We start from the raw sequence: 25444 nt of genomic DNA on the forward strand, positions 1-25444 counted from the left end.
GAGGGCCAGTATTTCCAGCTTGGGGTCATGTGAGTTATTTGTTGGCATTACGTACGTGATCGTCATTGTCTCCAGTTAGTACCATGGGCTGGCTAGCATAGATCACAGAATTGTGGGTTTTGCAGAGCTCTGCAGGATCGAGTAGTGTTGGCCCAGCTAAGGAGACTGAGGGCTGGAAGGTCCCGGGACTGGCCCAGTTGACTTCATGCTGTGTTTCAAATACAGAGTGCTAAGCTGAGCTGAGCTGGATTAAACTCTGCGATTCTACCTGAAAAAATATTTTTCTAGTCATTTTCTTTAAAGGTTCATTCGAAAGGAGGAGAAAGAGATTGAGATTGATTGATCTTCTTTCCACTGGTTCACACCCCAAATGACTGCAACAGCCAGGAGCTCCATCCAGGTCTCCCACATGGGTGCAGGGGCCCAAGGACTTGGGCCATCTTCTGCTGCTTTCCCAGACACATTAGCAGGGAGCTGGATTGTAAGTGGAGCAGCTGGGACTCGACCCAGCACTTGTACAGAATGCTGGAATCGCAGGAGGCAGACAGCTAACCCACTGTGCCACAACACCAGCCTGTAGTCACTGCTGACAACATTCATCAGTGCATGTAGATGAAGCTATTGATTTGGGTGTATAAAGTTATATTTAAAATTCCTTTTAATACCCCAGGTTCACTGAAATCCAGTATAATCAGGCATTGATATTTTTTAAATACTAGTTTTGATTAGTTTGGTCAATATTTTAATGCCTGATTGCTTGTTCCCTTTCTTTTCTGGGTGGGCACACAGGTCAGGTCCTTCTTAAGCTGCGAGGCCAGTGTTTGAACAGGCTTCCGCCTCGCTATCAGATCCAGTTTGCCTTATCATCCTGTAGGGCACTCTCATCCAAACCAATGGGAAGCAGCCCCGAGTTGTGAACCCCAATTAGAGAGTCTCCGGGCCTACTTCTAGCCCTGACAAACAGGAAGTTGCCGTGTGCCTGTGGATCGCTGCCTGCTGTTAGAGCGAGTGGGGTGCGAGTGCTGCCTTTGCTCCATCTGCAAGTGTTGTAATCAGTCATTCAGAGCGCTTAGCACCGGACCAACCAGAGCGTGCCTCCCTCTCGGCTCCAGCACGTTTTCCTGCCCATCAGATGGATGCTCCTCTGCTGGAGTCTTTGGAAGGTTCTGGTGTCTTTTGTTTTAATTGGCCGGCTACAGCCGACTCCTATGGTGTGATTTTCATTAGAGAGGGGCTGGAGAGAGGGAGTGTTGGAACCGTCCTCCAAGCCCAACCATGAATATTAAACATAATACAATTACAGCTTTCGGACCAATTATTTTTCTATTCAGCGGGCAAAGTTGATGGAATACTCACTAGTGAGAGGCACAGTATCCACCATTGGCGGTTTTTTTATCCCTGGAATCAGTGTCTTGGCATACTTTTGTGCCCATTTGCCGTGCTACCTGTTTCCCAGTGCCGAGTGTGTGATTTGAATGCTGTGGGGGCAGGGCTTGCCAAGGTGCACTGCCTCAAGTTGGTGCTTAATGCTGTCAGTACCTGCTTCTTAATGTGAATTTGCATGGCGTGTGTGGACTTAGCGCACTGTGGTGTTTGCATTTGTCAGAAATTAGAGGGATGCCTGTCAGGAGATGCTAGGGGAATGATGCTCCTTTTTTCTTGGGGGAAGAAGCTCAAGTCTGTTCGGGCCCATTTCTGTTCGCCATAGAAAATACACTAGGTGCTGTATTTTTGGTGTATTTGTTTATTTTGTTTGGAGCCATCCATGCTGGTATCTAAATACAATAGGAAAACAGATGGCAAACTTTGAACTTCTGGACCAAATTTGTGTTTTCCTTTGTCTCCTTGACAGCCAAACTGTAAATTGTGGAGTATAAATATTCAACAGAGGAGTGCTTTATGGAAATCACCATGGCAAAGTAGACCCTTATTAACCAAATATGCACTGAGGAGGGCTTGGGCTCAGAATGGTTCCCGCCACAGCCTAGGGGCTGAGCTCCTGCAGCCTGCATGCCTCTCGTGGAGGGTCCTGTAGTGCCAGCACGGAGAGCTTTGTTCTCAGCGCCTGCTGCATGCTCCTCTGTGCCCTTCCAGCCCCAGCCCCTCCCCGGAGAGGTCGATGCACCCAGAGCAGAGCCCTGTTTCCCAGCCCACGCACTGAGGCATTGCCGCGGCCCAGCCAGGACTCAGCAGTGCAGAGGCCAGCTCCGTTTCCGTGTTGTTTTAGTAAACTCAGAAACCGATGATCCCGAGTTGGTGAAGTAAAGCATACCTTTGAGGTGCCTGGACAGCCTCAGATAGCACAGAGCACCCCACCCCTCCACGCACCAGGCGAGTCCTGCACCAGAAGTAGAAGCCTCCTTTGCTGCCCTCCTCCTCCCAGGGTGACTGCTCTTAACACCTTGATTAACCCTCAAATTTCTTCTGCAGCAGGTTGGATGTTAAGCAGGTAGTGTGCAACTCAGGAGCACACAGTTGCGGGGGTGGGGGGGCCCATCCTCCGCGCTCCTTTCTTCCTGAGCTGCCACCTCAGTTGTGACCATGGTGTCTGTCAGGGGGTGGTGCGCCCCGTGGGACAGCACTGTTCACAGGCTCCCTGTTCTACATGGATGTTCCATAATTTCCTGGTGCTCATTCGGTGACCTAGATAAAATAGATAACTGTCCCATCATTCCAATTTGACAATGTAAATGTTTCTAATTTTTGTCTAATTCTAGCGTTCCTTCACAGGTGCTATCTTTCCCCTCAAGCTGCTTTTAAGTCCTCTTTGTAGTTTCTCGTTTTTATTATACCATTGGGTGAGTATTTTTGATTGAGCCTGAGTGTGCAACAAGTTTGATTTTGGGACAATAGCATTAGCTCCTTGGCTATGGCTTTTTTCTTCTCCTAGAAGGTCGTTTGGAAATGCACTGAGCTGTTTCCTTTTTAGCCTCAGACATATGAAAAATGTGAGGAGGTAACTGCATCTTCCGAGTTTCACTTCAGGGAAATGAAGCTTCTCTTGGCAGTTTATTCAAGCAGGATTTTCGGTACCTCCTCCCCCCATCAGCTGGGCCCCAGGCGCTGAGGATGCAGCCTGAGCTGTCCACCGGTTCTTCCAGCTCGGGGCCTGGGCAGCCGCTCACTCTGGGCAGTCAACAGTGCATTTAAAGGGTGTCGGGTGTCTTCATTGCAGTGTTTAAGTGGAGGTCAACCGTTGTCTGAATCAGAAGCCCCCTCTCCTGTAGCTCACGGCCTCAGGGGATCTGCACATGTGCTCTCAGTTTATTGTTTGACTTGTGCTTGTCCCCCCATGGAAAAAGTATTTTCATATACAATTAGGAGTTATTTCCATGTAAGATGTGGTAGGTTGAGAAAATTATATTTGGCCTTTAATTGCTGTTGTAGGTGGGATTTTTTCATTTTTTAAAGTAGTGGTCGCATGTACATGAGACAGCTATTTTGGTGTATAAATTTACAGTTGATGCCGACTTACTGAATTCTTGTGGAGCAGCAGTTGATGATAAATCAGCCCACAGAGCAATATTTGGATCTTTCATTTTCTTTTGTTTGAGTCTAATTTTAAAACAGTGTGCAGTCGTACGGTAACCAGGCATCAGTACTTTGTGTAAAAGAACTGTCATTAGGAGTGGTTTTCTGTGTCATCAGGTGTCTTTCCAGTGTCTCGGCTTCTGCTTGCCGGCAGCATGGCCGTGGGTTCTCTTAGCTGATGTTTGATTCGCATCTGTGTTTGCTTTTATGCCGCCTGCACTGTCAGGTGTTGGGGCCTAGGATGCTGGCTTCATCGAAAGAGTCTGGAACCGGTCCTTCTTTCCCAGGCTGGGGAGCGGTTCTGGGGCTCCGGAGTAGCCACTCCCTGTGGGTTTCAGTTTTTGCACCTGGATAGATGAAGAGCAAACTGGGGAAGCAATTTGGATTTTTTCTCCCAGGGATTAACTTTGGTAAAAGTTTCCAGATTTGAAGCTTTAGAAAGTTAACTCAGAAAACCTAACTAGATTATAATCACCAAGGAAACAAACATGTAAGTCACAAGAAAGTAGGTTTTCCTAGTTTCACAAAGTCAGCATCAAGGCCTCTACTCCCTTGTAAAGGGACCTGCACTGAGCAGATGCAGCAGCAGGGCACCAGTGTCCCCGAGCTGTAGGTGACGGAGTGCTGGGACAGCGCACGGAGTAGCAGATGCCTCCGGAAGTGTGCACACAGCAACCAGCACGCACAGAGTTTGGGAGTGCAGCCTTTAACTTCGGTCCTGTTGTTGTTCTGTGGCCTTCCAGGGTGAGGATCCATGACCTCCGCACTGATAAAATTGCGCTGTCGCTCTCCGCCCACCAGCTTGGGGTCTCTGCGGTGCAGATGGATGACTGGAAGATTGTCAGCGGCGGCGAGGAAGGCCTGGTCTCCGTGTGGGATTACCGCATGAACCAGAAGCTGTGGGAGGTGCATTCTAGGTAAGGTAGTTCCTCCGTGGCTTTAGGAGGGACACTACACTGGTCAGCCCGGGCCGGACGCTGTGCCGAGTGCCCCAACTCCACTCAGCCATGAAACGGCCCTGGTTCATGCCCAGCCAAAGGGCTGTCTCGAGAAGAGAAGAGTAACCACAGGAAGCTCAGACTGTGCGCCCAGGCCTACGCCTCTCCCTGGTGAGCAGGGCCTCACCGCAGGAGGACTTTGTCCTCTCAACCTTGGATGCAAATGTTTGTGGGACAGGTCTTGTCCCCAGCACAGGCTGATGCTTTGGACGTGCTGCTGGGGGAAGGCCTCCAAAGTAGTCTCTGTGGTGCCAGGGGCCACGAGCGTCATCCTGAAGGAGAGGATCAGTAAGGCCGACGAGGGCTCTGCCTGGGAGCCCCAGCAGCAGTGTGGCCCTCCCTCCTGTGCAAGTCAGCACCGCGGCAGACCACTCCCAGAGGCGGCGAGGTGCCATGGAGACTTGGTTTCTCACCTGCAGGGCAGTTTGGATCAGTGCTGCCTCGGCAGCCTTGCCCTGAGCCAAGCCCTGCCTGTACCTGCCTGTACCTGCCCCGCCCAGCGCCACCTTCCTCCGCAGACAGCGTCCTAGGCCCTTTTTCTGATTCCCGTAATGATGCAGAGTTGCCACCAGGTGGTGCCAAAGGCAAGTAAACCCTCACACTGTACTTCTAGCCTCATCTGCCTTTCACTGCACCCGCTAAGTCCCCGTCAGAGCTCAGTTGGACCAACCAGGTGAGGCCCCAGGCTACGAGGCCCTCCCCAGGGGGATGGTCCCACCCAGTCTTGCGCCTGCACTGCCAGCAGCTTGTCCCCCTAAGGTCAGCATTCTCACCAGCACGAGGCAATGCCACCCTTGCTGCTGTCTCTGGGCAGGCTTGGTCCTAGCCGTGCACAGGGCCCATCCGGAGTTTGAGCCAGAGGCTGCCCCCATGCCCACAGTGCCCCGGGGACCCTTCGGTGGCTGTGCTGCCTTGTCCTCCCAGCACCTCTGCGTACAGAGAGGCCAGGCAGGCCTTTCCAGCCCTCAGCAGTGGGGCACCCCTGACCTTCCGGAACAGTTAGGGCACTGAGGGCAGGTGTGCCCCTGCGTGTGGCACGGTTTCTGCTCAGGGTGAGGTCGGCGAGAGTGTTCAGGAGGAACAGAATCCTCCAAGCAGGACGGAAGACGTTTCTTTCCCAGACTTTCCAGTTGTGCAGCTGTGGCCCCCCTGCCCAGGCGCCAGTTTAGATCTGAAACACTAGGTTGTTAGGGGGATACACGCCCAGGATGTGGCCTTGCTCACTGGGGCAGGGCCCTGTGCCCCAGGCCCTAGCCTTCCCTCAGCTGTGATGTCTCCCCATCCAGGCACCCCGTGCGGCATATCTCCTTTAATAGCCACAGCCTCATCACAGCCAACGTGCCCTGCGAGCGGGTGGTGCGCAACGCTGACCTGGACAACTCCGCCACGCACAGGAGGTGAGCTGGGCTGGGCCTCACCTGTACACGGTCAGGAACACTGTGTAGCTGCGTGCTTAGGCAGGGTCATTCTTTCCATAGACATGAAACGGAGTCTTGAAAATGTGTATTACAAAAAAGCATTAATTTCAACAATTTGGCACCGAGATTTAACTCCATTTTCCTATGAGCTGAAGTCCCCCTGTGTAGACAGTGGCGTGACTGTACCCAGTAGTGAGGGCTCTGAGAGGGGGCTCAGGGCCCTGCCCCAGGGTCTTTATTACTTGACGCCCCTTCCTGTGGCCGTCTCCAAGGCTGACCCTCTGCGCATGGAGTGTCTGGCCCTGGTGACTCTGCACAGACAGAAGTCACGAGGGTGAGGGTGAGGGTAGGGAGTGTGGCCCTGACCTGTTGTCGTCTTGTGCTCCCTCCAGACACCGGGGGCTGATCCACGCCTACGCATTTGCAGTGGACCAGCTGGCGTTTCAGAGCACTCTCCCCATCTGCCGCCTGGCCTGTGGCGCCATGAGCAGTCACAACTACAACCTCGCACTGGCCTTCTCGGACAGCACTGCCTAGGGCAGGCCCAGAGCGCCCTGCTCCAGGTGGGACCGTCCCGTTAACGGTTTGGGGGAGGGCTCGGGCTCCCGCGCCACCCAGGAAGCACTGTCTTCTTGTTCCTCTGATTTGCATCCCAGCCTGGCTCAGGAGTGCCACCCCTAGCTCATTTTCCTTCTGGGCTGGGAGGCACAGCAGCCACCTCCCCCGGAAGGCAGTGTTCCCTGCGCGCAGTTCTGTGATTTACCTGTACGTTTGTGGAGCGCTGGCTGACTGCTCTGTCCTCCCGACAGGACACCACGTCAGTGTTTCCTAGGAGAGCAGGTGGCAGGTGGCACAGGGCTCAGGAGTGGTGAGGGCGGGCCCAGCTCCCTCTGTCCACCTTTCTCCCCAGGACGATGGCAGGCTTGCCGACAGAGGGAGATGGGGATGCTGCACACATCAGCACTGGCCACAGCTAGTGCAGAGCGTGACCCCGGCCCCATTCACTGCCCCCCATGCGATATTAGACATCCGCAGGTTGCAAAATAACACACGCACCTGGACTGAAAGGGGGGGCGGCAAGCCTGGAGGACAGGAATTCCTGGCCCCGGGGAGTAGTGAGTGCGCGGAGGCCGGGCTGGGCTTTGAAAATAAGGTAGAGGGGACCCAGTTAGCCAAAAAGCCTTAGAAAGCTCCAGAGAGGTCTTCAGTCCCTCACCCCCAGCTTGGCAGGCAGGATCAGGGGTGGATATGTGCGTGCCTCTCCTGCCCAGTCTGGGCCCAGCGGGATCTCTGGAAGTTTCTGCATCCTACAGGGCTGCCTTCCCCGACACGGTTGACCACCATCCTGAGCCGGCTCCTTTCCCTCCCTCTGCCACACAGGCCACCGTCCAGGGTGCCACCCGGCTCTCCCAGAGCCACCTCCCCTCCGGGCTGACTCGTCTCACCCCTGTTATCTCCACATTCGTTCTGACATTAAACTTGTGGGATTTCCTGACACCTCGCACTGTTTGCACCCTGGCTCCCCCTCTCGAAAGGGCCTTGCTCTGCCGTCCCAGCCTTGGGCGGGAAACTGGGCGGAAGGGTGCTTGTCCCTGAGTCTTGAAGAGACCTCCGCCCCGCCCGGAGTTTCATCTCTGCCACTACACTGGTTTTCAGGGCAAGTCAGGTGCCTCTGTCGCCCGGCACTCACTCACAGGTCAGGGATGGCGTCTCCTTCCCCACCGAGGAGCAGTCCCGGCTTTGCTGACTGCCCGGATGACAGCTGATCAAAGGCCAACCTGAATCTCTGCTCGAGTGGAGTTCTGGTCCTTTCTACAGGACAAGCCCCAAAGGGGGGCTCTTCACCCCATTCCACCCGAAACCCTGGGACCCCAGTGCTCCTCACTCTGCTAATGAGAGGCCAGCGCTGGCCCCTGCACGGAAGCGGCACTCGAGACAGCCGCACAGTGGCTGCTGTTCGAAGCAGGGCCACGCACCCAGGCTGTCGTCTCCTGCACGGGGCCTGTGCTTTGAGCAGCAGCTGTGGCGGCAGCGAGCTTATGGTGCTGGCCTGCGGCGCCACGAGCCGCACGGCCCTGCCCGCAGCACTGCACAGCCAGGCCAGATGGTTACCTGGCTACGGCTGCAAGCCTGCGGCGACTTGGAGCCGGGCTGCCTCTAATACATGGTGGCAGGTTCCCGCGTGCTGGGCTCTGGCAGCGGCCATGTGTGCTCTGGCCTGCTTCTGGCCTCGGATGTTGAACATGGGCTTCCAGAAGCAGCCATTGGACGTTCCGCACTGGGGACCTTGTCCTAGCCCAGGATGGGAGGGAGAGCGCCCCCGTGCTGGCAGCTGCAGGCTGCTCTTGGGGGTACGGACACTGCAGACCGGAGCCTTACCTCTCACCCACTTGGGCAACAGATGAGAGGGCCGGGCGGCCACCGCATCTTCACCAGGCTCGAGTCCTCCGGGGGCTGGGCTCATCTGCCACCTGCTGGCACTGGCTCAGATTCTGGAGGAGCTGGGAGACAAAGGCTGCACTGAGGGCCTGGGCTCTGCCCACTCAGCTCTCCTTTCCCAAGGTCACTGCTATGTGGGAGGACAGCTTCAAGGCAGGTGCTTGCAAAACCCTGGCCGAGGCAACTTGTATTTTTGTATCTTTTAACTCTTCTCTCGGCCTACGTAGTCAGGCGCCATCCCCAGCACAGCCGGGGGCAGTTTCTGCCTCATTGGCTGCAGGTTGGGGGGGAGTCCCACCGCTCCGTGACAAGGGTCAGGGTCACAGCTGACCTGCCCCCTTCGGCACAGCCTGAGACTGCCCAGTCCTTGGGCCAGCAAGGAAAAAGGGACTGTTTGCCAAGCCTGGCAGCCTGTGCTCCCGAAGCTGCCATGCCCTTCCCTCCACTGCCTCATCCATAATTCACGCTCAGCGTGGCTGCAGAAGGGTCCCCAAGCTCTGCGGGTCGGGTTGGTTTCCACGACACAGCCCTTTGACAACTCCCAGACCAAACTGCCCACTCCTAACAATAAAAGCCAGCATCCCCCCGCCCCGCCCATCCCCCATCCCAGCAGACAGCTACAGAATTCCAAATGACAGGGAAGGGGCCTCCCTGGCCAGCCCTGCCCAAGTCTCCAGCCACGGCCTGTGTCCTCAGAGTGCAGACTGCCCAGCTTCCACGCCGCGTTGGATGTGGCGGTGGGCTCTGCCTACTTACCCGTGGTCCCGGGCGTAACTTCCAGGAGGACGGAGCGGGCTTGTTTGACTCAACACTGGCCTGCTTGAGAATGGACTTCAGGACACATCCTCGGCCTGGGCCTGCTCCAGGTGAGGTGTCCCCATCACCCAGGCTGTGTTACCAACCTGCCCAGATGGCGGGGCTGTCCTGAGGCCCAGGCCTGCAACCCTCAGCTCTTGTTGATCCAAGACCAGTGGCCCCTGGAGGCGCCGGGGAGTTAGTGTGGCCCTCCTGGGAGAAGACCCCCATCGGACACCAGCCATGTGGACTCCCGCCCTGCACCAGCAGAGCGGAGCGTGCACCCTGCCAGGGAGAGCACACCGAGTGGTCACGGACAAACGCACTTTCTTCCCAGCAGCGTGGACCACACCATGGCCAGTCAGTCTCATTGTAGTAAGACACGCACACAAGCCTCGGCCCACGGCTTCCGACTGGAGCCGCCTCTCCCCAGCGACAACCCAGGCCTCTGGGCTAGCAGGAGGGGACTCATTACATATATTTAAAAAAAAAAAAAAAAGGACGTTAATGAACTGCCTTTGATGAAAAGAACAAACTGCAAGTACGTTAGCAGAGTCCCAGAAAGCCCAGGCCTGTGGAGGCCCTGCCCGTGCCCCTTGCTGCTCGGCACGGCTGCAGCCTCCCTCAGGCCCCTGGGAGGGGGAGGCGCAGGAGCTAAGTGACAACACGGAGCCCCAACCAGTGCCTCCCAGAGCTGACAACCAGGAAGCCAAGAGGGCCCTGGGCAGCCAGGGTGGGCAGAGGCGCCAAGGGAGTCCACCCTCCAGAAGCGCCCGGGGTGCAAATGGCAACCAGCAGGCATTTGTCTGCCACCAAACTGCCTGGGTCCCAGCCTTGGGAGTGCAGGAGTGGCCCAGGCTGCTGCTAGTGGGTCGTCCACAAGACACCCCGAATCCCAGCTCCTGCCCACTCGGGGGCTGTGCATGAAAAAAGCAGGGGTTGGGGAACTCCCCACTTTTCCCACTCCCCGAGCTGGCCAAGCCAAAGCCAAGAGCCAGGAGCTTCTTCCAGGTGTCCCCGTGGGTGCAGGGGCCCAAGGATGGGGCCAGTCTTCTGCTTTCCCTGGCCATAGCAGAGATCTGGATCGGAAGCGGAATAACAGGGACTCAAACCAGTGCCCTTATGGGATTCCAGTACTGCAGGTGGCACCGCTAACCCACTCTACTGTGGCCTGGGAAAGCATCAAAGATGGCCCAAGTGATTGGACCCCTGCACCCACATGGGACACTTGGAAGAAGCTCCTGGCTCCAGACTGGCCCTGCGCCAGCTGTTGGGGCCACATGGGGAGTGAACCAGCAGATGGAAGACACCTCCCTAACTCTGCCTTCCGTATGAATACATCTTTAATAAAAGGCCACGGTGCTCAGCCCCGCCCTCCAGCGCCCTGTCCAGAGGGAGCCCTTGGCCCCGGGTGGCCTGCCCAAGGAGCCACGTGCATCTGACGGGGCATTTCTCAGGACCCCTCAGCGTTGCATTCATGGAAACAGCTGGGCCTGAATGTCTGCCTTGTGAAGCTCCAGATCAGTGACAAGTGAAGCTGGGGACACCTGGTTTTCTTCCCCCTGCTCTGTGCGACTGTCCTGTTGTGGAGCCAGGCTGGTCCTTGGGGACACCCTCTGTCGCAGGCACGTGCACCCCGAGTTGCTCCAGAGTGACTTGTGCTCAGAGCAGAGCTCTGCTTGCACAGACCCCAGGGTCAGGCTGGGACACAGACTCATCACCCTGGCGTGGTCTCAGTGGGGACCCCGGCAGGGGCAGTGGTGGCCCATGGGCTCTTCCATGGTTCCCTCGTGCCAGGGCCCTAGGTGTCGGGGCGGGGGCGGTACCTGACAGGTGCATTCCTGTGCAGTGGTTGGCGCTGAGGCTCACGTGACGAGCTGACACTCAGGTTTAAAGAGCAGAGCAGGGACACAGGAGGGGACCTAGAAAGTTCCCTGTTAAGTGGACCAAAAAGATGCTTACTTTGGTGCCAGAAGAAAAAAGTCGACAGTGTGTACACACGAGGCCTTTGGAACAGAGAAAATGCATATTGTAGGAGTGCTATGGGGCCAGCACTACGGTGTAGCAAGTGAAGCTGCTGGTTTGGGTCCCAGTCGCTCCACTTCTGAGCCAGCTCTCTGCTGTCGCCTGGGAAAGCAGAAGATGGCCCAAGTCCTTGGGCCCCTGCACCCGCACAGGAGACCCGAAAGAAGCTCCTGGTGCCTGGCTTCGGATCGGTGCAGCTCCAGCCATTACGGCCAATTGGGGAGTGAACAAGCAGATGGAAGACCTCTCTGTGCCTCTCTGTAACTGACTTACAAATAAAAATTATTTCTTTAAAATAAAAATGGAGCAGCTGGGACTCTAACTGGTGCCCATACGGGATGCTGGCACTGCACGAGGCAGCTTGACCTGCTACACACGCCGCCCGCCCTGCCTTTCTGAACCTTTCCCATTGTGACCTCCCAAGGCGTGGGTCTGGGTAAGGCAGATAAAGCGCTAATACCGAAACAAGAAGTGACAAACCCCATCGTGCAAACCCCGCCAGCCTTGCCGGTTACTGAGAACTTTCTAGGAAGCGAAGAGCGGCGCCTCCCCACGGGAAGCAAAGGAACCACAAAGGCCAGCACAGCCTCAGCAGACTGGGCCCTCAGGCTGCCCCCATCCCCTCCCCCGCAGCGCCGGAGGTCAGAAATGCTTACCAGGGCAGGGCTTCTCCAGGGGTGATGCTCTCCACCTGAGGCCCGCAGGGTCCGTGGACAGAACCAGGGGCCGGGCCTTGAGTCCCAGGCCTCGGGCTCCGTGCCTCCTCTTCGATGTCTGTCCATGCTGATCACCACACCGAGGGTGCCTCGCTCTGGTCCTGGCCCTCAGAAAGCTCCAGGGGGAAGTCAGGCTGCTCTTCCTCACCCTGCTGCCCCCCCCCCCCCATACACAGCCCCTGAAACACCCACAGCAGACAGGGCGCCTCTCCTGACCTGCCTCTTACAACCACTCGGCCACGGCCTGCTCGCCACAAACAGCTAGAGCTTCAACAACTTCACAGGAAATGAGATGAAAAGTTCATTTGGGTGCACGAAGTTGCAAAATCCATGCGATGAGGGGGTCTCCGAGAAATTCGTGGAAAATGTATATTAGGGCAAAAAAAAATCTGCAGAGATTTCATTTTTGCACCAAAAGCCATTTTCCACCACCTTCTCGAAGTCCCCTCGCATTCAGTCCTGTGCCCCCAAGTGCCCAGGGCACCCTGAGGCCGGGAGGAACTGACCAGCTGCCTTCATTAACAAATCTTTTATTATTATTATGAGGAGAGATAAAAACAGCAAAGCACAGATTATTTACAGGAGCTGCAGCCAGGGGGCGCCCCAGGCCACGTGGGGGCGGCCCAGCTCCACGGCCCAGCTCCCCGGGGTGGGGGCGAGCGCGTCAGTGGCAGAGGGCGATGGTCTCCATGTTGAGGAAGCGGACGTGCATCTTGGTCTCGATGTCGATGCCCTGCCAGATCTGCGACAGATAGCCCAGGGTCAGGCCCCTCCCCGCCAGCAGGTGGTGACCGGAGGCTGAGCGAGGCGAGGACCAAAGCTGCCCCGTCTGTCTGTGGGGACGTGGCTCTGGCACTGGCATCCCGAGGTCATCACAGCGAGCTGCGATTCACATGGGCGCCGGGCTCCCAGCACCAGTCACCCCAGAACACTGCACGGGGAGGGGCTCAGACAGAACCATGCTCGTGGCAGAAGCATCTGTGAACTGTCAGGGACCGTTGAGCCAGAGAGCCCAGTGGTCCTGCATTCTAGACAGGCCCACTCGAGCCAGCGGTCGTGGCCCCCGCTCCAGCCCCGGCACTGGTGCTGCTGCGAAGTCCACCACAGCCCGATGGTGCAGAGCCCCGTCACTCCCATGACTGCAGACTCACCAGCTCCCTGGCACGCCGGAGCCCGTGGGAGCCACAGATGGGGGAGGGGGAGTGCGCAGGAACGAGAAACTCGTTCTGGTGGGCAGGTGACGCCTCACCGTCTCCCTGCTTACGTAAAGACTGGCAGTTCTCAAACTGTCACTCTGCACCTCCAGGGACACCCACGGGGCTGCCCGGGGGCCTTTCTTGCCCCTGTCGCACTGCCCACGGTCCCCAGGCGCCTCCTGGCCTCCAGCCTCCGTTCTGGGCATTGTGAGGGACGCAGGGGGAAGGGCAGCAGGCTCCCGTGGAGCTGTGGGCGGGTCGGGCCCAGGGAAAGACTCCCCCATGCCAGGGCAGTAACTGCTCCATGCCAAGGGGCGACTTAGGGCCTCGGCCAGAGGTCGGCTTCAAAGGCGCATCCGTAGGGCTTACCCAGGACCGCCTGCCACACCCCAGCCTCCTCTCCCAGCTGCTCAGGCCGTGGTCTTCGTGCCAGGAGCAGGCACAAGCCAGGGAGACCCTGTAGCACAGGCCCCGCCCTCCTTATGTGTGCTGCCTGCTGGGGGTGGGGTGCACCTGCCCTTTCTGAGTCCCAGGACACAGGGGGCTTCTGCTGCTAGCTGGGTCAGAGGTCAGTCCCAGGGGATGCAGGAGCAGGGCAGCTCCTGGCCTGGGACCCCCTCCTGCCCCTGTCCTGTCTTGGCTTCCAAGACATGGCCATGCCCCAAGCCAGAGCCCTTCCTGCAGGGACACTGGGCACTGGGAATGTGGTCCCTCGCCCCCTGGGTGAAGGGCCACATCTCCCCGACCCCTGGGTCCCCCAGGCCCCCCAGACACCCACCTTCAGGAAGTCCTCGAAGGTGATCCCCTCGTACACTTGATCGGGCTCCTGGAGACAGAACACACACCGGAGTGAGCCCCCAGGCCTTGCCCAGCTCCTGCCAGGAGATGCCCCTGTGCCCCCCACCCACGAGGCACAGGGGCCACTGTCGGGGCAGGGAGGCTCACCAGGGCCCCCCACAGGTCACACGGGGCAGCTCCCCCTGCCCCCTCCCCATGTCACCGCCAGCCCCCCAGGGGATTATAGCAACTCTGCTAGGCCAATCCAATCGAAGCTTGCACGTCCCCAGGAAAGAATGAGGAAGACCGGGTGGCCTGCAGGGCCCACCTCTTCTCTGTGAGTCTGGGGAGGCGGGGCTGAGCCTGGGGCCTCTCGGCAGCAGTGTTGGCCGTTCCAGGCTCCCCCTGCATCCTTCCTGCTCTGGGGACGGTACCTGGGGCCCCGCCCACTTCCGGCCGCACTCTGGGACCCAGCAGGATCCCGCGCCGGCAGCATGCTGTGGCCGTGGCTGTCACTAAGAGGCCAGCCACACACATCTGGGAGGCCCTGGTGCTGGTTACCACGTAGCCATGTAGAGCACCGCACACCCGTGCCGCCATGGAGGAGCCTGGAGACCCGCACGTCCACGGGGGCAGAGACACCTGCTGCCAGGCAGCCCCTGCGCGTGCACGGCGCCAGCTCACACCTGCTGCCAGGCGGCCCCCGCGCGTGCACGACGCCAGCTCAAGGCCGAGTGCCGTGGATCAGAAACAGGCCCGGATGGGGTCTCCAGACAAGTTTCTGGAGAATGCAACTGAAAAAGATAATTCGGTGCGACAGTGTTTGCGAATCCAGCAGCTTGTCCAGCACATGCATCTTCGTGAACTTTAGGGATGTCTGTGCTATGTGTGGCTTGTCAAAAGCTCTGGGCACAGGTGTTGGGCAGGGCAGCTCAACACCACTTTGCATGTCCACATCCTATTTTGGGGCACCTGGATTTGAGCCCCAGCTCCTGCTAATGTGTGCCACGGGAGAGAGCAGGGGCTCGTTCAAGTACTTGGGTCCCTGTCACCCATGCGTTCCCGGCTCCTGGCTTCAGCCCGGCCCAGCCCCAACTGCTGTGAGCTTCCATCCACTGGTTTACGCCCCAAATGACCACAATGGTCAGGGCGGGGCCAAGCCAAAGCCAGCAGCCAGGAACTCCATGTCTCCCACTTGGGTGGCAGGGGCCCAAGCCCTCGGGCCATCTTCTGCAGAGCTGGGTCCCCTCAGGGGCTAAGGCCTCGATAAGGCAGAGCCAGCTCTGGTGCGTCTCTGGCTCAGACAGCCGCGACAGGGCGTGGCCCGAGGACTTCTGTGCTGACCACTTCACGGTGACGTCAACCTCACAACAGCCCCCAGGCGGGCTCTGTCCTTGCACCCATTCCACAGATGAGGCTCCAGGGGTACTGAGGCTAGGCTGCTCGTCCAGATGGGAGCAGCAGAGATTGCTCCAAGTCCGTGACGGCTGTGCCTGGGGGCAGGATTCTGTCCCCTTTTTGGTTTCTTTATAGTTTTAAATAGGGGCCAGTGCTGTGGTATAGTAGGCTAAGTCCTTGCCTGCAGTGCCGGCATTCCACAGGGGCACTGGTTCTAGTCCCGGCTGCTCCACTTCTGATCCAGCTCTCTGCTATGGGCTGGGAAAGCAGTGGAAGATTGGGCCCCTGCACCCACATGGGAGACCTGGAAGAAGCTCCTGGCTCCTGACCTGCCCAGCTCCAGCCGTTGTGGCCATTTAGGGAGTGAACCAGCAAATGGAAGACCTCTCTTTCTGCCTCTCAAATAAATACATACAATCTTTAAAAAATCTTTTAAATAAAAACAACCCGTTCTCAAGCTGGCCTGGCCAGCCCTGTCCCTGGGCTCCTCCCTCCCTGGTCTCCTCTCTCTCCAGCACCGAGATGGCTGGCTGCCCTCTCCCCAGGCCGGCCAAGGAGAGCTAATTACAGGTAAGGCCCCAGCAGGCGAGACAGCAGGGCTGCGGGGGGCTGGGGCGGAGCAGGGTACGCAGCTACTGCAGCCGCCAGCCTGCTCCCAGCATCGCCTCCGCGGTCACTCGGGAGAGGAATCGCTGTCCCACGCAGCAGCTGGCTTTGCAAGACTGCCAGGGGGCAGCCCACGCGTGTGCGTCTTTGGGGGCGTCCTCGGAGGCCAGGCGGCCCTGAGCCCCAACCTTAGGGGAGGCTGCACACACAGCCCCAGCTGTGCTCGTCTGGTCCAGAAAAGGTTTGCTGAGTGACCGGGGAAGTGGGCCCGTGGGTGGTAGCCAGGCCTGGGGCTCCCACCAGGCCTCGAGGACACAGATGAAGAACACCACGGCCCACAGAGGCTGTAGTGGGACGGAGCAACCTGAGGAGAGCGCAGCTGAACCAAACAGGGACTTGGCCCAGCACCCGCGGGGACCCCGTGCCCCACGAAGTCACGAGCCCCGAGTGGGATGGTTCCCCCAGGCCAGGAGCCTCCCCGAGCACCCGGCAGACATAAACCACTGCCCAGTGAGATGACTGAACCCGGCCTGGCAGCAGTCCGGGCCCTCAGGAACCAGCCTGGGCTCAGCGGCCTGCAGGGAACGGGGTGACCCAGGTGTCCCTACACAGCTGAGCCCATCCGTGGAGCCGACCAAAGCCCTCGGGCACCACGTCCACCGGAGCGGTCCCCGGGGAAGGGTCCTTTCTGTGCTGTGAACTTGGGTTTCCCCACCAGTGAAATCAAGCGGAACACGAACACTACAACTGGGCACTTCACTTACACCCGGCCCCGCCGGCTCCTCCGCCTGCCCCAGACCCGGGGGTCTCCCCAGCCCAGCACAACTCCCCCCCCCCCCCCCCCCCCGCCCGGGACCCTTGGCCTTGAGGCCAGAAACCGCCTTGAGTCACTCAAGAGGAGAGAAATCAATTCCCGGGGCCTCCTGCAGTCTGCACAAGGCGGGGCTGGGGGCGGGGCTGGCCGGTCCCAGGAGGCCTCAAGCCCCGCCCCCCCACCCTGCACAGCTCCTAGTGGGCGGGGAAAGCAGGAGAGGATCGGGGCCGTGCTCTGAGCCCCGCCCCAGGCAGAGGGGTACACAGGGCGCAGGTGGCAGCAACAGCGGGCCGCAGGTGTGCAGTGCGCGCGCACGGCCGCGGGTGTGGAGTCCCCGCCCCAGGCACTCACCATCTGCCCCACGCACACGCTGGCCGCCTCCATCATGGCCCCGTCGGCGATGGAGCGCGCAGACTCTTTCTCGATGTGGGGGTTCCCTGAGAGCAGCTCCTCCACCACCTGCCAGGCAGGGCAGAGACCCCGTGACCCGGCGCCCAGGGGCCTGCGTCCGGGTCGCGGGCCGGGGCGGCGGCAGGTGCGCGGGCGGGGGCAGAAGCATACTTTACATTTCGATACTCCTCCAGCGTGATGCGGCCATCGCTGTCCGAGTCGTACATGTGGAAGAGGACTGGGGGAGCAAGGGCAGGGCGCGGCTCAGTGCGGGGAGGAGCCCGGGCCCCCTCTTCCCTCACTCTAAGGTCGCCACCACTCAGCCCGAGACATCAGTAAGAGACCTCAGTGCCAAAGCTGCAAGGGCATAGGCTGTGGGGCCAGACGGACCTCTCTGGGCCTCAGTTTCCCCAGCTGTAAAACGGGAACAATAGCATCTGGGAGTGAGAGCCCAGAGGACCAGCCTGGCACCCTGTGGAGGCGGCCAGCACCATGGCAACACCAGCAGAACGGGAGTCAGGTCACAGCCTCGCTCTCCACCGGCCTGCAGCCACTTTGGCCTGGGGCTGCCCAGGATCCCGGCTGAGCCCCCGAGCGCAGCCAGGGGCAGCAGCCCCTCCTCCAGCGACTTCACCCTTTCTGACATCACGGTGGTGGTGGTGGCCATGGTGGCGGCCCATGGCCCAGCACACACGAGGAACTGGAGGGAGGTCACCTCCCCCAATCCACCGCCCATCTCGGCTCAGACCCGGGAGAGACCCCAGAGCCAGGATCTACCGAGTGCCCACCGGGTCTCTTCCTGTCATTGCCACTTGAGCACCCTGCACAGACGGCACCCTGCTAAAGGCAGGAAACCACAGGTCTGGACCTGACAGAGTCCCTCCACTTCCTGGGCCCGTGCCCCCTACCCCGCCCTGGAGCGGACACCCACAGTGACACAGGGGCCCTGGGGATGTCCCCACGGACACGCCCCGGAGCTAAAGATCCCGATGGTGAGCGGCCCAGCCCAGGCTGCAGTCGGCCAGAGTCCACGGGGAAAAGCAGCCGTGACGTGCTCCACCGAGGGCCGGCCTGGGCCACAGCCGACCCAGGACTGTGGCCCCAGCACAGTCCGCGGAGGTGGGGAAGGGGCTCACTTCAGGGACCATCACCAGGCGCCGGGGGCTCTGCCTGTGCCATCTCAGAACCACTCGTGGGTTTGGAATCAGCTCGCCCGTGTTCTGGCTCGAGGTCAGTGGGTTACATCGTCACCCATGACACTGGCATCCCACATGGGCACCGGTTCAAGCCCCGGCTACTCCACTTCCAATCCAGCTCTCAGCTGACACACCAAGCAAGCAGCTGAAGATGACCCAGGTGCTTGGGTCCCTGCACCCACATGGGAGACCAGGATGGAGCTCCAAGCTCCCAGCTTCTGCCTGGTCCAGCCTGAGCTGTTGTAGTAATTTGGGGCTTGAGCCAGTGGATGGAAGATGTCTCTGTCATTGTGCCATCCCAAAAAATACAGCTTTAAAAAAAAAAGAGTCACAGGGCCACTCGGCCCAGGGGCCAGCTGGCACCCAGGTCTGTGTGAACCCATCACCCCACAGCCCCTCACTCGTCCCAGGAAGCCCAAAGCTGCTCGGACACTGATGGGGAAGCGCTGGTGTGCACCTCAGCCACCCTCCTGGGGACGGATGGCCAAAGGATGCAAGCGGTCTCCCTGCCCCCTCCCCTTCCTGTGCACACCCGCGCTCTGAGGCCTTGGGGTGGGGCCGGGGAGGGCACGCACATCTCAGCTTCTCCTTCCGGGACAGCTCCACCTGCTCCTCGCCCAGGGTGGTGTCGATGGGCCGGAAGTAGGACATGATGGTCAGGAAGTCCTCAAAGTTGATCTCGTCGGCCAGGCCGCTGGGCCCCTTACGCAGGTTCCTGCAGCGGCAAGACGTGGGCGGGGGGAGGAGAGGGTGTCAGCTAGGACCCAGATCCCGCCCTCCCCCGAGCAGCAGTGCCCGAGAACCCAGCCGTCCTGGGCACGGGCTCTTCCCCAAGCACCTGCTCTGTGGGGTCCCAGGAACCCCTGGGGTGTCAAGTCCAGCCCCGACTCTGCCTCACCGTCCAGGGGGCTGGCATAGAACACACGGCTGCTGAGGGCTGGGCGTTATAGGGCACACAGGTGGGCACTGACATGTGGGGAAACTGAGGCACGAGCAGGACACACCTGATCCTTCCGTGAGCTCAGGGGGTGGGTGAACCACGGGCTACAAGGGGCCTGTCGCCTACTCCTCTGCAGCCTATGAGCCAAGGAGGGTTTCACACTTTGCATATTGAAAAGGTTTTTTTTAAAAAAAAAAAAAAAAACACAAAACAAAAACAAACAAAAAAAAAAGAGGTGTTTGCAACGAGGAGACTGTGTGAGGTTCAAGTTTCAGACCCAGAGGCAGGGCACCCAGCCACAGCCACTTCCCGCCCCGCCCCCCGCCCAGGGGCTGAGCACCCACAGCAGCGCCCAGAGCCCTGCAGAGCCCACAGCCCTGTCTCTCCCGCCCCCGCTCTATCCGGGCTGGGAGCCCCTCGACAGAGGGGAGGGGCGCCCGGGGCTCAGGATGCAGCGCTGGGGCTGCCTGGTGCCTGGGCCAGCACCTGGTGTGCAGTCGGGGCGCGGAAATCCACATGAGCACTGACAAACCGCCCCGCTCCCAGCCTGACAGAGGGAAACAGCTGCCCAAAAAACGGTTTGAAGATAACCCCTAACGCAAGATCCCCCACACCAGGGCCAGGCCTTATCACTCCTGGAACTGTGGCCCAACGGGCACAGGGCCAGCGGAGTCCTGGACACAGCACAGTTCTCCAGCCGGCCCCGGGACCCCTGTGCCCGGACCATCTACATGGGTCTGACCCAGGGTTTAAGACCAAGCAAGTTTAAAGACACGCCTCTGCCATCTTCCAGCACCCCATGAACACTGACAGCCCCCAACGAGTCCACTGCGCTTCACCGCCAATTTCTCTATGCCCGAGAATGTTCTAGAAAGCAGTGAATCCCATGGCCGGAGCAGGGAGAGGAGAAACCTCCCACGCTCGGAGCGTTTGCCTGTCTCCCCTGAGCTCGCCCGGGGTCTGAGGGCTCTGCGGTCGGCTCTTCCCAACACGTTTTAACCGTGTCCAAGTTGTGGCTGTCAGGGGGCTCCCCTGGAGCCCATGCCCTTCCTGGGCAGTTCCAGCTGCAGCGAGAGACACCATGACAGGCTCCGGGTCCTTCTCAGGGCAGGCTGGGACCCACTTTTGGGAGGAACCTCCCTGGGAGTCTGCACAGGCTGAGACCAGGGTCCACAAAGCCTGGGAAAGCCCAGAGCCCAGGAAATGCAAACAAAGCACCTGGAGCCAGCCTCACCTGCTCTCCACTCCCACACCTGAAACGGGCATCTAGGACTAGGGGCAGAAGCCAGGGCTACGTCCAAATTTGAGCCCAGCCTAGAACCAGGCAGCTCTCTTCCTTTATTTTACAAATGTCAGTTTTAGAGCAATATTTTTACTTCCTCAACTTTCTGATTACCCGGTAATGAAGGGAGCGGCCGGAGACGGCTGCTCCAGTCCCTACCCTATTCCTAAGGAGTTCTGGGGATGAAGGTTGAGGCTGGAAAATCCACTTCCGGCTCCTCCTGTGAAATCCGCCCTCACTGGGAGTTACAGGTGTCGCCCTTCGCAGTACGAGGTCTCTCCAGAGTCTATGGATAGGTGGGTGAGGCTGTGGCCACCCCAACCTGGTCCCAAGAGGTCCCTGGATGCCTGCCTATGCTGGCTCCATGAAGCGTGAGCCACTCTCAGCCCAACCCAGGAGTCCCGGCCACTCCCTCACTCAGCCGGTCCCCCCAGGTCCCTCCTGCCCCCACCCCCACCCCCACCCCCCGCCCCGCCAGTCCTTGCTCTCCACCCGCAGCCAGGGTGAGCTTTGCAAGATGCAAATCAGAGCTAACCCCCCAGGCTCCTGGCTCTCTGGGTAATCTCCGGTACCCACCTGCTCTCCCGCCGGACTGTATAGTCCAGCCCTCGATCCTCCGCCCTGCCCTGTCCCACCTGGAGTCCACCTTGCTCCAGCCTTGCGTTTGCACGCCTGCCTGTGGACACTGGGCATTCCTCGAAGCACCTCTGTCCCCTACTCCCTCCTGTGCGCCCTGCAGCCGTCCTGCCGCCGCCCTGCCTGGCCTCAGGCCCTCCCAGAAAGGGGACTCAGCCACTGCCCTGCCCAAAGCCCTCTCGCCAGAGGGAGGTGCCAGCCCAGTCCCCTGCCCGTCCGCCCCTCCCTCACAGACTACAGCCAGGGACACCTGGCTTCCACCCTAAGAGCTAAGGACACAATTCCTGGATCTGTCCAGAGCCGGGCGGATCCCAGCCCCCAGGGGTGATGGTTGAGACCACAGGGACTTGGGTCAGGTTTAAGAAATAAGCACACACAGTAAAATGTGTTTGGACAATGTATGTACCCCAGTGCTCTGCCCACACACTCCCTTCCACAAAGCCACAAACACCAGACCCACCCCCACCCCAGGATCACCAAGTCCTCCAACCTAAAGGCCAGTGGATGCTTGGGGGCCGAGCTGTGGTCTGCACCAGGCTCTCTGCAAGCCAGGGCCATGGGCACAGCGAGCGCTCACTAGCGCCTCAGCACACAGCACCTCAGAGCCCCCGAGGCAGGAGCTGTGATCTCGGGTTGTGGGTGGGGTGTCACTTCTGACACTGGGTTACACAAAGAGGCCGGGTAGGGTGGGGTGGGAGGGGGCGGGGTTTAGCACAGTGATTAAGACGCCAGGTGGGACATCCAGGCCCTGTGCTGGAGTGCCCAAGGTCAAGTCCCCCTGCTCACACACACACCCCGGGGGAAACAGCAGCACCCCTGCACCCCATGTGGGAGCTCTGGATGGAGCTCCAGGCTCCTGGCTTCAGCCTGCTTTAGCCCTGGCTGCTGCAGGCACTGGGCAAGTGAACCAGCAGGTGAGCAGCCTGTCTGCCCGCCTCTCAGGTAGACAACTTCTGAAAAGATGGTGGCTTCCGTCTTGGGCGGGTGCAACCCTCCCCAGCTGGACACCCTCTCTGGAGGAAGCCATCTATGCAAAGGCTTGGAGACGCCTCGGGCTGCATGACAGCGACCCTGGAAGCAGAGAGAGACCCCCTTGGCCCCAGCTGAGCCCTGAGGCGAGAGCCCGGCCGCAGCTGACAGCTCCATGAAAGCCCCCACCCCACCCCGAGCCAGAGACCCCAGCTGATTCCCGAGCTACAGAAAGGGGAGCTAATGGGGCATTTGTCCTGCGGCCGGAGGTGATGCACACGGAAACCTAGGGAGATGGAACTGGCAGCCCCAAGTCCCCCAGCTGGGAACTCACGACCACCTCCCTCCGCCCCAGCCTCTGCTCACAACCCCTGCCCCTGCTAAAAGGGGCGCTCTGAGCCCCAAGTCCTGCACCCATGGGGCTCCAAGGACACAGCCCCCCGCCTCGGGGCCCCTGCAGGCCAGAGCCCACCCACCTGTTGTCGAAGAAGGCACGGACGATCTTGGAGCGGATGGGGTTGAGCTCCAGGTCGGGGACACTGTTGAAGTTCTCCTTGCTGGCTCCCAAGCGGGGAAGGCACCAGGAAAAGAGCGACAAAAAGAACATGGTGTCAGCGGGTATGCGTGGCAGGGAGTGAGCCCCCGGGACAGTTCAGGGAGAGGGGGTGGGACTGGGACCCCGCCTCTCCTCGAGAGCCTGGGCAGGGGCCGGCTGGGCCAGGAGAGCTGTGCCACGGGGCTTCAGGCCATCGGTGGGAAAAGAATTACACGATCGGCTCGTGTCGCTGCAAAACGTTTCTGAAATCCATGCAGATTCAGGGCCGTCAAAAGGCTCATGAGAGGGCCAGTGCCGTGGCTCAACAGGCTAATCCTCCGCCTTGTGGCGCTGGCACACTGGGTTCTAGTCCCGGTTGCCCCTCTTCCAGGCCAGCTCTCTGCTGTGGCCCGGGAGTGCAGTGGAGGATGGCCCAAGTGCTTGGGCCCTGCACCCGCATGGGAGACCAGGGGAAGCACCTGGCTCCTGGCTTCGGATCAGCGCGGTGCACCGGTCGCAGCGGCCATTGGAGGGTGAACCAACGGCAAAAAGGAAGACCTTTCTCTCTCTCTCACTGTCCACTCTGCCCGTCAAAAAAAAGAAAAAAAGAAAAAAAGGCTCACGAGAAATGGGCACAGCGAAAACACGGAGCAGGGTTTCAGATCCTCTGCATCAAAGCGAACTCGCCTCTTCCCTCCATCCTCCGCGAACGTCACAAGTGCCCTCGTATCAAGCGTTCACCTCCAAAGGCAGAGCCCTGGGATGGGCACCCATGGCAAGGGGTCCCAGACTGCCCGACGCCCACCCTGAGGCCCCAGCCGACGGCCCCTGCTTTGGCTGCTCTGGATCCGCAGTGGCAGCGGCCGGCAGGTGCGACGCCACCCGCAGGTGTGTGCCAAGACTGCTGAACCCCAAAGACGTCACTCAGGATAGCCTTGTTTGTCACCTGATGCCTAGGCCTCCCCGTGTACTGGGCTATTCAGCCACCTAAAGGCACGACACCCTAACACCCACTGCAGCGAGGACCGACCCTGAAACCATGATGCTGGGTGACATAAGCCAGGCACGGAAGGACACTTGTTGTAGGGCTCCATCTACAGGAAACGTCCAGACTGGGCAAATCCGGAGAAACAGAAGAGCAGTGGCCAAGGGCTGGGGAAGGGAGTTGGGCAGGGACAGTGTCCCTCGGGGGCCGTGAAGGATGCTCTGAAACTGAGGGCGGGGCCAGGCAGTCTGGGCAGCGGCCACAGCCCGTACCAGAAGACCCGGGTTCCAGCCCCAGCTCCAGCCCCTAATTCCAGCTTCCTAATGCAGACCCCGAGAGGCAGCAGTAAAAGCAGTTGGTTCCCTGCCACACACGCGGGACTTCTGGATGGAGTTCCCAGCTCGCAGCTTCAGCCCGGCCCAGCCCTGACCACTGAGGGCATTTGAGGAATGAACCAGAGACAGGCATTCTCTGTCTCTGCCTCTCCAATAAAAAAAACAAAACACTAAAAAAAAAAAAAAAAAATTGTGGGGGCTGGCACAGTAGTGGGTAAAGCCACTGCCTGCAGTGCTGGTATCCCATATGAGTGCCGGTTCGTGTCCTGGCTGCTCCACTTCTGATCCAGCTCTCTGCTATGGCCTGGGAAAGCAGCAGAGGATGGCCCAAGTCCTTGGGCCCCTGCACCTGCATGGAAGACCTGGAACAAGCTCCTGGCTCCTGGCTTCAGATCAGCGCAGCTCCAGCTGTTGCAGCCATTTGGGAAGGGAGTCAGTGATAGAAGACCTCTCTCTCTGGCTCTGCCTTTCATATAAATAAATATATCTTATTTAAAAAAAAAAAGTGGTTCTAGAAACCTAATTCTTTATTAAAAGTCTCTGAATTATACATTGCAAGGGGCAAGTATGTAAGATGTAACTTTTTGAAAAAAAAAAAAATAAAGCCTTTATTTAAAAAACAAAACCTGTTTGGAGGTGGGCGTTTGCCACAGCACTTGAGGTGCCCCGTGTCGGAGTGCCCGGCTGACTTCCTGCCTACACCTACAGCAAATGATGGACGGTGGTTCAAGTGCTTGGGTCCCTGCCGCCCACGTGGGAGACCCACATGGAGTTCTGGGCTGGCTCCTGGCTTTGGCCTTACCCAGCCGCAACCTTTGTGGTCATCTGGGGAGTGATCCAGCAGATGGACAGCCTCTGACACTCCATCTTTCCCATAAATAAAATGGATTTTTTTTAGAAAAAAAAAATCCCTAAAGCCTAAAACAAGAAAAGAAGCCCTGCGCTGGGGCAGGCGTTCGGCACAGTGGTCAAGATGCCGCTCGGGCGCCCCCGTCCCACACTGGGGACCCGGGTTCAGGTCCCAGCTCTGCTTCTGTCTGGCTTCCTGCTGGCACACACCCTAGGAGGTGGCAGGCGATGGCTCAAGTAGGTGGGCCCCTGGCTTCTTCCTGGCCCAGCCCTGGCTTTGCAGGCAACTGGAGAGTGAACCAGAAGACAGGGTATCTCTCTCTCTGCTTTTCAAATTAAAAAAAAAAAAGGATAATTTTTTTAAAAAAAGAACCTCTGTACCAACACCACGTGCCGATGCAAACCGTGGAGCTGAAGTCAGGACCATGTCTAACCGACCTGGGGGGCGTGCCTGGAGCGGGCACGGGGCCTGTGGGTGTTCCATCCATCAAAGTCCCCTGAGTTGTGTGTGCATTGCGCATGTCAGACCCCTATGCCGGAAGGCACCTGTCCCCTTCCTCCTCCCGCAAGGCAACCACAGGCAGAGCCCAGCGCCCCGGGAGGGGACCGAGCCG

General features: G+C 59.2%; 2 protein-coding genes across 6 annotated transcripts in view; one reads left to right on the forward strand and one right to left on the reverse strand.

Moving 5' to 3' along the window:
- The window catches only part of FBXW8 (F-box and WD repeat domain containing 8), a 123835-nt gene extending 115932 nt beyond the window's left edge, over positions 1-7903 (forward strand). The window contains exons 9-12 of one of the 4 annotated variants that reach the window (XM_062182003.1): positions 4275-4448; positions 5816-5926; positions 6340-6510; positions 7261-7902. In XM_062182003.1, the coding sequence (XP_062037987.1) occupies positions 4275-4448; positions 5816-5926; positions 6340-6484 (430 nt within the window). In that variant the 3' untranslated portion in view covers positions 6485-6510; positions 7261-7902. Of the gene's footprint in view, positions 1-4274; positions 4449-5815; positions 5927-6339 lie in introns of all 4 variants that reach the window. The other 3 variants (XM_062182004.1, XM_062182002.1, XM_062182005.1) reach the window with 3 other exon arrangements.
- Positions 7904-12440: 4537 nt separating this feature from the next.
- Positions 12441-25444, reverse strand: part of TESC (tescalcin) — a 41570-nt gene continuing 28566 nt past the window's right edge. The window contains exons 3-8 of one of the 2 annotated variants that reach the window (XM_062182379.1): positions 22603-22683; positions 18875-19014; positions 17280-17341; positions 17065-17172; positions 13897-13944; positions 12441-12664 (exon numbers count right to left, since the gene is read on the reverse strand). In XM_062182379.1, the coding sequence (XP_062038363.1) occupies positions 12587-12664; positions 13897-13944; positions 17065-17172; positions 17280-17341; positions 18875-19014; positions 22603-22683 (517 nt within the window). In that variant the 3' untranslated portion in view covers positions 12441-12586. The remainder of the gene's footprint in view (positions 12665-13896; positions 13945-17064; positions 17173-17279; positions 17342-18874; positions 19015-22602; positions 22684-25444) is intronic. The other variant, XM_062182380.1, reaches the window with a different exon arrangement.

The sequence above is a fragment of the Lepus europaeus genome, chromosome 23, assembly GCF_033115175.1.
Source record: "Lepus europaeus isolate LE1 chromosome 23, mLepTim1.pri, whole genome shotgun sequence".
Taxonomy (NCBI): Eukaryota; Metazoa; Chordata; class Mammalia; order Lagomorpha; family Leporidae; genus Lepus; species Lepus europaeus.